Source organism: Trachemys scripta, chromosome 8, assembly GCF_013100865.1.
Source record: "Trachemys scripta elegans isolate TJP31775 chromosome 8, CAS_Tse_1.0, whole genome shotgun sequence".
Classification (NCBI taxonomy): domain Eukaryota; kingdom Metazoa; phylum Chordata; order Testudines; family Emydidae; genus Trachemys; species Trachemys scripta.
The window spans coordinates 98,281,031-98,294,160 of NC_048305.1; the positions used below are offsets into that span (position 1 = coordinate 98,281,031).

Below are 13,130 nucleotides of genomic sequence, written 5' to 3' on the forward strand. Positions count from 1 at the left end.
TGGATTTTAATTTTATCAAATGCTGACTAAAAGTTTTATCCAGTAACAGTCCAGGAACAATTGAACATTCTGGCTTGTTTTGTTCACAAGAGTCCACCATAAAAAAAAGAAGTCAACTCCCCTCTTACAGGGATGCATGAAAAATGATGACTTTGACAATTTTAGCTCCCTGGTTAACCTACACAAGTCTATTCCACAGGGTCTCATTACTTCTGGTCAGTGGAATGTTCTGTATATATGTGGAAAACAGTTTCTACCAAGCCATGATTTCTCCTGAGAATCTGTAGATTCTTTGGTTTGATCACAGCCAGGATAAAGGCAACTAATATTGTTTTAGCAGCATGTCCTAAATTGTGGGGAGGAGGGACTACTCCCAGTTTTGTGATTAGCCTGATTTTGTCCAATGACTACAGCACAAATATCACAGAATAATTATCTCCTACATAAAATACATCAAAATGTTTCATAAATAATTTTGTGCGATGGAGTGGTATTTGCTTATGATACCATTGCCTGGCTTAAAACAGGCCTAATGTGTATTTGAACTGGTCAGAAACCATTGTAGCTCTAGAAATACAATTGTTTAAGTAGATACTGTACTTCTGTGGCTATGATGGTTTCCAGGTTGCTCAATTATGTTTTGTGTGTAAGTTTTACTGTTGAATAATGCACAGGCACTTGCTAATCTAATTATTTGGCACAGATGCCATGGTAAATACAAGGAGTAATATTTGTGGCAAAGGAGTATATCAGACAAAAGTTGATTGGATGCTCAGGTGGAACAGTGCTACTTGATAACCACCTAAACTTTATTAAAAAGTATACACTAACACCATGACACTAACTGTAGTTTACAGGATAAAAAAAAAAAAAAATTACAGCATAAAAATTTAGAGAACAATATTGTCTTTGTTGTGAGAGTGTGAAAATTGTTTCAGAGTAGCAGCCGTGTTAGTCTGTATCCGCAAAAAGAACAGGAGTACTTGTGGCACCTTAGAGACTAACAGATTTATTAGAGCATAAGCTTTCGTGGACTACAGCCCACTTCTTCGGATGCATACAGAGTGGAATAAATATTGAGGAGATATATATACACACATACAGAGAGCATAAACAGGTGGGAGTTGTCTTACCAACTCTGAGAGGCCAATTAAGTAAGAGAAAAAAACTTTTGAAGTGATAATCAAGATAGCCCAGTACAGACAGTTTGATAAGAAGTGTGAGAATACTTACAAGGGGAGATAGATTCAATGTTTGTAATGGCTCAGCCATTCCCAGTCCTTATTCAATCCTGAGTTGATTGTGTCTAGTTTGCATATCAATTCCAGCTCAGCAGTCTCTCGTTGGAGTCTGTTTTTGAAGTTTTTCTGTTGTAATATAGCCACCCGTAGGTCTGTCATTGAATGGCCAGACAGGTTAAAGTGTTCTCCCACTAGTTTTTGAGTATTATGATTCCTGATGTCAGATTTGTGTCAAAGCGGACAGTCTCTCCACAAAAGAATTAATGGACACAAATCTGACATTGGAAGTGTGGCTAGAATGAGTAACCGAGTGGGGAAGGTGATTAATCATTCATTAGAGTATAACTGCTGAGGTTAGATATAGTGTCTCAAGAAAGTTTTAAATGTCATCAGTGAGGGGATAATTTGGCCCATCATCACTTAAACCTATAATAGGGTGTCTTGCCCCTTAAGGGCTAGGAGGGCTGTAGCTAACTAATCTTGATTACAGAATGAGGCATACTTGGGTTGAATCAGGTAATTCAACCCTGAAGCAGGAAGTTGCAGTGAAGTGGGGAGAGCCCAGGAAGCTGTGGTAGAGTCTGCAGAGACTGAGGAAAGCTCTCCAGGCGCAAAGGCCTGGGATGATACATATACACTGCTAAAAAAACACAGACTCATGGCAACAAGTCTCAGAGCCTGGGTTAACTGACTAAGCTTGTGCTGAAACATGGTGAAGGGGGTAGGTCTCAGAGCCCTCATAAGAATCTCTAGTCTGCTATTTTTTATCCCCTAGCACAAGCCAAGTCAGTTGACCCACGCTGTAAGACTTCCTGCTGGCTTTCCCTGCCCTCCCCGCCTTCCCGGTATTGATGAATGTAGAAAGATCCTTTCCAAACAGGGGAGAGACTGCCAAGGCCCCAGGCAGGAAGACCTGAGAGGAGAAAGAGAAATCTTGGGTTGTGTGGACTTATGAATGGACTTTGTTTTGGGGTTTTGAGTTTTAATAAACCTAGTCTTCAAAGAGGGCTGTTTTTGACCAAGACAAAGCCTTACGGGAAATTTTATTAGAACAGTTCAAGAGGGGAAAATGAGGCAGGCTACCCTAGGCCACGAGGGGGCGTACTGGAGGCGGCTAGCCCAGTTACAAAGCCTTTCTCTGTTTTCCAGAGTGTTCACTGAGGATGTATGGCTCCTGTCTAACTAGATTTGCTTTTAAAACCAGTGATGTTAATATTGACATAAAATTTCCCTCCAAGGTAAGTAGTGTCTTGTCATAACTAAAAAGAGTCAATAACCTGCACGTTATATCTGCTCCATTGTCTTTATCTTTCACTAAGCCTAATTGTTGTGATAGCAAATAGCACATAGTTTGAACGTTATTTGGTATTTTGATATATTGTAAGTAGGGCTGTCAATTAATCGCAGTTAACTCACGTGATTAACTCAAAAAAATTAATTGCGATTAAAAAAATGAATTATGATTAATCGTGGTTTTAATTGCATTGTTAAACAATAGAATACCAATTTTAATTTATTAAATTTTTTGGACGTTTTTTACATTTTCAAATATATTAATTTGACTTGCAATGCAGAATACCAAAGTGTACAGTGTTCACTTTATATTATTATTTTTTATTACAAATATTTGTACTGTAAAAATGATAAACAAAAGAAATAGTATTTTTCAATTCATCTCATACAAGTACTGTTGTGCAATCTCTTTATCATGAAAGTGCAACTTACAAATGTAAATTTTTTGTTTTGTTTTGTTACAACTGCACTCAGAAACAAAACAGTGTAAAAGTTGAGAGCCTACAAGTCCACTCAGTCTGCTTCTTGTTCAGCCAATTGCTAAGACAAACAAATTTGTTTACATTTACAGGAGATAATGCTGCCCATTTCTTATTTACAATGTCACTTGAAAGTGAGAATAGACATTCTCATGGCACTTTTGTAGCCGACATTGCAAGGTATTTATGTGCCAGATATGGTAAACATTCGTATGCTCCTTCATGCTTCGGCCACCATTCCAGAGGACATGCTTCCATGGTGATGGCACTCGTTTAAAAAAAAATAATGCGTTAACTAAATTTGTGACTGAACTCGGGGGAGAATTGTATGTCTCCTGCTCTATTTTACCCACATTCTGCCATATATTTCATGTTATAGCAGTCTTGGATGATGACCGAGCACATGTTGTTCGTTTTAAGAACACTTTCACTACAGATTTCACAAAACGCAAAGAAGGTACCAGTGTGAGATTTCTAAAGATAGCTACAGCACTTGATCCAAGGTTTAAGAATCTGAAGTGTCTTCCAAAATCTGAGAGGGAGGAGGTATGGAGCATGCTTTCAGAAGTCTTAAAAGAGCAACACTCTGATGTGGAAACTACAGTACCCAAGCACCAAAAAAGAAAATCAACCTTCTGCTGGTGACATCTGACTCAGATGATGAAAATAAACATGCATCGGTCCGCACGGCTTTGGATCATTATTGAGCATAACCTGTCATCAGCATGGACGCATGTCTTCTGAAATGGTGGTTGAAGCATGAAGGGATATATGAATCTTTAGCGCATTGGGCACCTAAATATCTTGCGACGCCGGCTACAACAGTGCCGTGCGAACAGGGGTGGCTCCAGGCACCAGCACACCAAGCGCGTGCCTGGGGTGGCAAGCCGCGGGGGGCGGCCTGCTGATCGCTGTGGGGGCGGCAGTCAGGGAGCCTTCGGCGGCATGCCTGCGTGAGGTCCGCCGGTCCTGTGGCTTCGGCGGCAATTCGACGGTGGGTACGCAGAAGCCGCGGGACCGGTGGACCTCCTGCAGGCATGCCACCGAATCCGTGTTACCAGCAGACCTCCCGCAGGCGCGCCGCCGAGAGCTGCCTGACTGCCGTGCTTGGGGCGGCAAAATACATAGAGCCGCCCCTGCGTGAGAATGCCTGTTCTCACTTTCAGGTGACATTGTAAACAAGAACCGGGCAGCTTTATCTCCTGCAAATGTAAACAAGCTTGTTTGTCTGAATGATTGGCTGAACAAGAAGTAGGATTGAGTGGACTTGTATGCTCTAAAGTTTTATATTGTTTTATTTTTGAATTAAGTTTTTTTTTTTTTTGCACATAATTCTAATTTTTTGTAAGTTCAACTTTCATGATAAAGCGATTGCACTACAGTACTTGTATTAGGTGAATTGAAAAATACTATTTGTTTTTACAGTGCAAATATTTGTAATAAAATAAATATAAAGTGAGCAATGTACACTTTGTATTGTGTGCTGTAATTAAAATCAATATATTTGAAAATGTAGAAAACAGCCAAAATATTTAAATAAATGTTATTCTGTTATTGTTTAACAGCGCAATTAATTGTGATTAATGTTTTTAATTGCTTGACAGCCCTAATTGTAAGTCAAATTGACAAAAGTTTTATCATTTTGCATCATTTCAAGAAAATTACATCTACATGGTAGCTTTACTTTCATTTTTTTGCAGCTTTATGTGGGCTACTAGCCATTTTCTTTTCTATTCTACTGAATCTGCTTCTAAGCATTAGAAATTGAATGCAAATAATTTACCCCAAATAAACTGTGTATTTTTATGTACAGGATGCCCAAATAGTAAGTGTTGAAAAGTCACTAAACACACAAATTTTATGGAAAGTTGTCTTAAAATTGCCATCATATTTCCTTTTATATTCTATTCAGCTCCTTGTTGCTGTCACATCCCAGATATCACAAATACCGAAAACTCCTCCAGAATAATGGAGCTGGCCCTTAGGAGGCTAAGGTTATTGGTGCATTTTTATAATACATGGGGTGATCATCTTTAACTTAATACAAAAGTAATGTAAGAAACAAAACACATAAGTAAAACAAAAAAATCCCCAACACCCCCAAAACATACTCAAAAACCTTACTACCATTGGCTCTTTTGTTCCAGTGAAGGTCATGACATCTGTGTTGGTACTTTGGGGTGCATATCTGAGTATTGCATTCTGAGGTGTTGCAGCCATTAGGATCAGCTGGAGCTACACTTAAAGCAAATATATGCTCAGTACCCCATGTCTGTTGTTAGTTGGGTCTCGGAGCACATAAAAATAAATTATTAACTCATTTTTGGTAAACTATTTCCAGTTCACCTTTAAAATATTGTTTTGATAAGTATATTAGGTTTCTGAAAAATAAGATTTTTTCCATGTATAAAAATGTGTTACTTTAACAAAATTCATTAAGTAAACCAAACTTCATGCTATTTATTTATTTGACAAGCTCAAGAGCTACTCCTGAGTGCATTCTGCGCCAAAAAATTCTATGTCAAAAAATGAAAATGCTGCCCATAATATTTTAAAATTCTGCAAAATTCTGCAAGTGTTATTTGTCAAATAAATGTAGAGGCTCCAGCACGGCATTGGTGAGCACAGGCCACTGGCTGCACAGAGGCTGGAGATCACTGTGCAGCTTTTCCCTGTCCTCCTTCCTGGACACAGATTCAGTGGTGAGACTGCACCCAACCCTGACAGTGAAAGGACTGGACCTGCCTCAGAAACACCCCAGGCCCTGCCCCTCCATGCCAGGTGCACCAGGTGTGGGAGGCAGGCTCAGCAAGGCAGGATCCAAGTATGGAGGGGCTCAGTGTTGCGGGGATCCAGGTGTGAGTTGAGAGGGTTCTGTGTGTGGCAATCTGGGTGTGGACGGCTCAGTGGGGTATCCGGGTGCGGAGGGTATCTGGAGGCACAGGGGTTTGGGGGTTTCTGGGTGCAATGGTAATGGAACTCTGCAGAGGGGTCCAGATGAAGGTGGTTAGGGCTCAGCGAGGGGGGTGGGGTCTGGGTGTGGGGGATAGAGCTCGGCAGGGGGGTGCGAGTGGCTCATTGGGGTGGTACAGGGGGAGTGGGACTCATTGGGGGGGGTTCTGAGTGCAGGGGGCTGAGGCTCATTGGGAGGGCCTGGGTACGAGGGGATCTGGATGCATGGGGGTTGGGCGGATGGGGTAGCAGCTCCCTGCAGCTGAGGAGTGATGAGTGCAAGAAGGGGGAGGGGTGGGGGAGGAAGGAGGAGTTTGCCTAGCTTCCTGCAGCTGGGGGAGAAATCTGGGGGTGGGTCTGACCCAGCTCCGGATGCCGTGCAGGGGAAGAGGAAGTCCCATCCTCCCCAGCCCAGCAGCTGAGCTCGGCGCCGGGTAGGAGCCACCAGCCGGTTCTTCCTGAGTCCTGCCTCCTGCCCCACACTGATTTACTTCTCTGCCGGCTGTCCTGGGCACCCAAAACATACTGCTGGGGAGGGTTGCATTACTGTTCTTGTGGCTTCCCTTTGTTTCCCAGTCAGAAAGTCATTTTTCTACAGGGAAGCAAAGAAATAATTGGGGGACATAAAGTCTGCGCATGTGCAGTGGCACAGAATTCCCCCAGGAGTAAAGAGCCAACACTTACAGCTGAACATACACCATATCAGAGGATTCAGATTTCAAAAATATTCAGATTATTTTTTAATGTGTAGATGGAGCAGATGTGTTTACCAGAAGAGTTCATAGAATATAACTTAAAAGAGAAAGCTGTCTGAATTATTTATTAGCACCCATTTTCATGGAGTAGATGAACATATTTAACATCTTTCATAAATATCAGTAGATGAGTACAATGAATTATTATAGGAAAATTTACGATAAACATTATGTATTTAAATTGTACAACTTAAATGGTGTTAAACTAATTATAAAATTCAGTTATTCAGTTTCTGACTAAAATAACCTGTCCTAATTTTGTTTGGTCCTCATTTTTAGATGAGTCACCCAGATGTTCTGATACAGGTGCTTGACATTTTAAAAAACTGTGGTAAGTTAACCGTAATTGATGCTTGCTTACGTAACTGCTTTTTGTAATAACATTGCTGGGAAAAATACAACAAAAAGCACACAGAATATTTTAATTACAGAAAGGATAGAGATTTTATGTTTTACTGTAGCCTTTTTCAGTCAGTTTAATGCTAGTGAATGGTGCTAGACTGACACTCAGGGCCGGTTCTAGGCACCAGCAAAACAAGCTGGTGCTTGGGACGGCACATTTTTAGGGGCGGCATGGCCGGCGCCAGAATGCCGCCCCTAAAAATGTGCCCCGGCCGCCCTAGCTCACCTCCGCTGCTGCTGCCACGGCGCGCGAAACAGCTGTTTCGCGCGCCGCGGCCGCTCGGGATCTCCCCCTCCCTCCCAGGTTTGAGAGCCTGGGAGGGAGGGGGAGACTCCGAGTGGCCGTGGCGCGGGCACCACTTCTCCTCCTCCCTCCCAGGCTCTCAAGCCTGGGAGGGAGGAGGAGCAGCGGCGCGCGAATCAGCTGTTTCGCGCGCAGCGGCGGCTCAGGGTCTCCCCCTCCCTCCCAGGCTCTCAAACCTGGCTCTCAAACCTGGGAGGGAGGGGGAGATCCCGAGCGGCCGTTTCGCGCGCCGCTGCTCCCCCTCGCTCCCAGGCTTGGGAGCCAGGGAGGGAGGGGGAGAAGCGGCGCCCACGCCTCGGCCACTTGGAGTCTCCCCCTCCCTCCCAGGCGGCCAAAATTGTTTTTGCTTTGGGCGGCAAAAATCCTAGAGCCGGCCCTGCTGACACTGACTGCTTCTTGGAGTAGCTACTCCTGGAAACCACAAGGGAAGAGGCAATTCTTAGTTTAGTTCTATGTAAAGCACAGGATCTGGTCCAAGAGGTGAATATAGCTGAACTGATCAGTAATAGTGACTATAATGTAATTAAATTTAACATCTTTGTGGAGGGAAAATACCAAAGAAGCCCTAGACAATAGCTTTTAACTTCAAGAAGGAAATTACAAGAAAAATCACACGGGTGAAATGCCTGCAAGCCACATAGAAACTTAAAAAACACCATAAAAGAGGCTCAAATTAAATGTATACCCCAAATAAAATAATAAGAGGACCAAAAAATGCCACCATGGCTAAACATCAGAGTAAAAGAGGCAGTTAGAGGAAAAAATGATATGTAAAAAGGGGTAAACAGTGAGTTGGCAAAGTTTGGCGGTGATACAAAATTACTCAAGATAGTTACGTCCAAAGCAGACCGTGAAGAGTTAAAAAGATATCTCAGAAGAGTCTCAGGTGGTCGTGAGATCATTATAGGCCGCCATGGTGCGTTTGATACGTCCACAAGGTCAATGGCCAGGGTTGTCACAATGAGATGGGCCTCATGGTTCCAAGCACTGGGCAAGGTATCGTGCAAAGTACAGGCTATTGTAGAGGACCTGCCCTTTGAGGGATTGGAGCTCATCAGCCAGAGAACAGACTAAAGCCTACACTCTCTCAGTGACTTAAGGGACACTGGGAATCTACACACTGGCTCTCTATAGAAAACTATACAAGCATCAGTCCCAGCAAAGAGACAACTGCTTCTTACATCTGGAGTTGACAGAGTAGCAACACAGACAGAAGCCCAGATGCTTCAGGGGATTCCCATCTTGCCCATCCTTGGCAAGCCTCTCGGAGGCAGCAGTTTTAACAGGCAGGAGTGTCGAATCATACCTAAAGCCAATCCAGAGCCTTCTCCCACTTTCAGGAACCATCTTGCTGCTTTCCCCAGGCCCATGTGGCCATCACAGCTTACAATGGGCATTAGTCATCATTGCCCAAAGCTACCCTATATACTATATACTTCCACTCTTACCCCACCCTGCTCTCTTCCTTATACATTTGCAGGGGTCCTGTTATAAATAGAAATGGCCTCATTGCTTTGTCTAGGAGGCAAAGAAGAGATACTACACCCAATATTTCCTTATCCCAAAGAAGAAAGGTGGTTTTTGCCCTATCCTAGGCCTGCAGAGACTGAATGTGTATACACACCACCTCAGATTCAGGATGGTAATGCTTGTGTACATTTCTCAAGACTGATGAGTGTTTCTTGATGTCCAGGATATGTACTTCCACATAGCCATCCATCCTTCTTATCGGGAGTATCTAAGATTCATGGTGGGCGCACTCATTACTAGTATGAGGTACTGCCATTTGGACTCCATGGAACCAAGAGTCTTTATGAAGTGCCTAGTGATAGTTGTGGGACATCTCAGCAGGAAGGGCATTCATATCTACTCTTACCTGGACAACTGGCTGAAGCAGTGCAGATCCCAGAAGGAGATGGCAGCAAGCCTGGAATTGACACTGTGTTCTCTCAAAAAGAACAGGAGTACTTGTGGCACCTTAGAGACTAACAAATTTATTAGAGCATAAGCTTTTGTGGACTACAGCCCACTTCTTCAGATGCATATAGAAGTGTGTTCTCTCAGTTATAAATAAATATATGGTGATATACCTATCTCCTAGAGCTGGAAGGGACCCTGAAATGTCATTGAGTCCAGCCCCCTGCTTTCACTAGCAGGACCAAGTACTGATTTTGCCCCAGATCCCTGAGTGGCCCCCTCAAGGATTGAACTCACAACCCTGGGTTTTGCAGGCCAATGCTCAAACCACTGAGCTATCCCTCCCCCACTCTTGGTATGCTCTAAAAAAATCATCTTACCATATTGCACGCGATAGAGTGCAAAAGAGCCATAATTGGCTCCAGATTTCAGTGCAGTCACTAGTGGTTGGGATAGAATCAAACCTGTCTATGATGAGTCAGATATGTCTGGGGTGCTAGGCCATATATCAGTATGGATGTATGTGATGGCACTTGCCAGACATCATCTCTGGCCATTCCAACTCTGGCTCACATTGGTCTGTTCCCTGGCAAAACACCAGATGTATGAGAAGATCATGATTCCATCTCACATCATCACAGAACTCAGATGGTGGAAGGAACCTACAAATGTGTGCAGTGGGTTCCCTCCCTACAAGGACTCTAATCACAGATGTGTCAGGAACAGGCTTGGGGAGCCCACCCAGACCATCTAAAGATGCAAGGAACTTGGTCCCTAGAAAATACAGTGTTTCACATCAATGTATCACACTAACCTGTATGTCCTTCCTACCTGTTTTCCAAAACTCCATAGTGCAGATTGTGATGGACAATATGTCAAGAATGGTCTATATAAACAAGTAAGGTGGTGCACACTTGTTCCTCCTAGTTCTAGAAACTATGAAGCTCTGGACATGGTGCCATGATTACGGGATAATCCCAATGGTTCTTCATCTCCTAGGAGTCAGCAACATCCTGGCACTCAGTCTGTTACCACACATAAGTGTACATTGAGGAAGTCCATCATAAAGCCGATATTCTTGCGTTGGGGGAACCATCTGATAGGCCTGTTTGCCCCCAGTGTCAATGCAAAGAGCCAGAACTTTTGTTCCAAAGGGGTTGTGAACCTGAGGTAGTAACTGGATGTCTTCCTTCTGCAAGGATCTCATGGCGTTCTGTATGCATTTTCACAAATTTTCCCTCCTCCCCAGGGTAACCTCCAAAATCAAGAGACAAAGCCACGATTAGTCTAATATTCTGCACTAGCAAGTTTTGGCTGACAGAACTATACACATGTCCATTCAGCCACTGATCTAGCTCCCAGACTGCCCAAAAGTGATCTCACAGCACCACAGCCAGATACTCCACCCAGACCTGAAGTCACTGCAACTGACCGTGTGGCTGTTTGCTGGCTGACTACCATAGATAGACTGTCCCCTCCAGGTCCAGGAAGTGCTGATAGAGAGCAGGAAAACATAAACCAGAAATATATGTTCTTCCAAATGGAAGATGTTCTCAATATGGGCAGCTCAAAAGGTTCTGGACCTGATCCAGGCCTTAATACCAAAGACCCTCAACTACCTATCGCACTTAAAACAGGCTGGCCTTTTGTTCAGTTCTGTTAAGGGCCATCTTGTAGCAATTTTGGCTTACCATACCATATGCCTCGAAAGTCATGGCTCCCCTTCCCCCCCCAACCTGATGGTATCAAAGTTCCTCAAAGGGCTATTCCATACTTACTCACTGGTTAGAGAATTAGCCAGGTTAGATACACCTAGATATATTAGACTCATTTCAATAGAGCTTAAGCAGCCTGTGCTGCCTGTTTGAAGTATGTCCAATTTCCGGAATTTGTAGGGCAGCTATGTGGAGCTATGTGGAGCTCTACACAGTCTACACATTTCCAAGACACTGTTCTTCGGTAGAGGTTCCAACATTGGATGCTCATTTTCACAGGCTTGTTCTGCAGTTATTGTTTAAGTAAGACTTCGCTGATCCACTTCCAAGCAAACAGGTAACTGCTTGTTTGTCACCAAGAGTGGAATCCATGTGTACCATCACTCAAAGAAGAAAGAACGATTACTTACCTTACAATAACTGTGGTTCTTAACGATGTATTGTCCATTTGGATTTCATGCTCCAACCTCCTTTCCCGCTACTATAGAGTCCTACTCCTTTGGGGTTCTGTATTGGCAAAGGAATTGAGGGATTTGTAGGCTTCCTTAGCCCTTTATGCCATTGGGTGAGGGGATGGGAGGATATTGAAGGGGCAGATGCAGCCCCAGTGGACATTGCTGGGCAAAAAAGAATCTGATGCATGAGGAGTTCACAAGGACTACCAAGAATGTAGTCTTTGTGAACAATACGTTTTGAAGAACCATAGTTACTGTAACCTTTCCTCCTTACTGAATGTACTGTAGTGGTGGTGAGAATCCAAAGTGATCAGAAAATATTTAGACACATGGCACCTGCAACTTAAATGTACTTAATTTGAATCTAGCAGCTAAAAGAAACAATTAGGGAGAGCTATGTAAGACTTTTATATCTAAAATTTTTGTCTTCTCTTCCTTGTTTAGCTTTTTACTCAGATGTGGAGTCAGATTTCCATGCCAAAGTTCCTGTTGTCTTTTGCAAAGATGTTAAAAGGTTTGTTTAAAAGTTCAAAAGGATCCTTAACAATATATCAACGTTTATTCTGCTTATTCATACCTCCTGGCAGCTGGTTGCTTGCACTCCCAGCAATAAACGTCAATGTAATATTCATGCTAACAGTGGAAAGGGTAGCCCAGAAAGAGAGGTTGGCTTCATCCTCTCTCTTGGACTAGCCCTGATTCACCGAGGACACCAGTTGGGAGAGTCTGGTCATGTCCTTTCTGGATGGAGTTAAATAAGGAAAAGGGAAAGTCATTCCCAGGGGATACTTAAAATTTATACCAACCATTTAATCCAAGGATCTCAAAGCATTTCACAAATTTAAGCCTCACTACCCACATGAGAGGCTGAAAAGGGGAGATGGGCAGATAACTTCATCAACCACTGAAATGCAGCCACCTGAATGAAATTTAGCTGCTGTTTAATGGTGTACAGCACCACTATATGACAATTTAGGATAGGAGGTATTTGGTTGAAACCAGGAGAGCCCCTGGCTACTCTTTGGGGCAGGAACTATTGCTTCCTATGTGTGTGGATGTTGCTAGCACATTATAGGAACCAACAGAATGTAAATAATAATAATTTAGGGAGGCAGAATGAAGTTTCTTGAGAGAAGATTTAGCTGGTATATCCCAGCTGTTACATTAAAAAATAAACACATAGCATAGATCTTAAATGAGTGGGTTGGCTCTGGTTTTTGTATTTAATCTGAAAAAGTCAAGGCCCTTTTACCTTTTTGGTAAAAATAAATAAATAAATAAATAAATAAAGTAACGCCTCACTTAAAGTTGTCCCGGTTAACGTTGTTTCGTTGCTAATCAATTAGGGGAGGGGATAGCTCAGTGGTTTGAGTAGGGTTACCATATCTAATAAATAAAAAAAGAGGACCCTCCACGGGTCCTGGTCCCGCCCATTTCCCCACCCCAGCCCCGCCCCAACTCCGCCCCTTCCCTGCCCTAACTCCGCCCCCTCCTCCCTCCCACTCCCAGCCACATGGAAAGGGCTGCCCGAGCGCTACCGGCTTCACGGTTTGCCGGGCAGCCCCCAGACCCTGCGCCCCCGGCCGGCGCTTCCCCAGCTGCGCTGGGGAAGCGCCG

General features: G+C 43.4%; 1 protein-coding gene across 5 annotated transcripts in view; it reads left to right on the forward strand.

The window, feature by feature from the left end:
- Window positions 1-13,130, forward strand: part of TUT4 (terminal uridylyl transferase 4) — an 84,250-nt gene that overhangs the window by 20,936 nt on the left and 50,184 nt on the right. For all 5 annotated transcript variants that reach the window (XM_034780211.1, XM_034780212.1, XM_034780209.1 and 2 more), the window contains 3 exons: window positions 2,391-2,479; window positions 7,000-7,051; window positions 11,958-12,027. In XM_034780211.1, coding sequence (XP_034636102.1) covers window positions 2,391-2,479; window positions 7,000-7,051; window positions 11,958-12,027 — 211 coding nt within the window. The remainder of the gene's footprint in view (window positions 1-2,390; window positions 2,480-6,999; window positions 7,052-11,957; window positions 12,028-13,130) is intronic.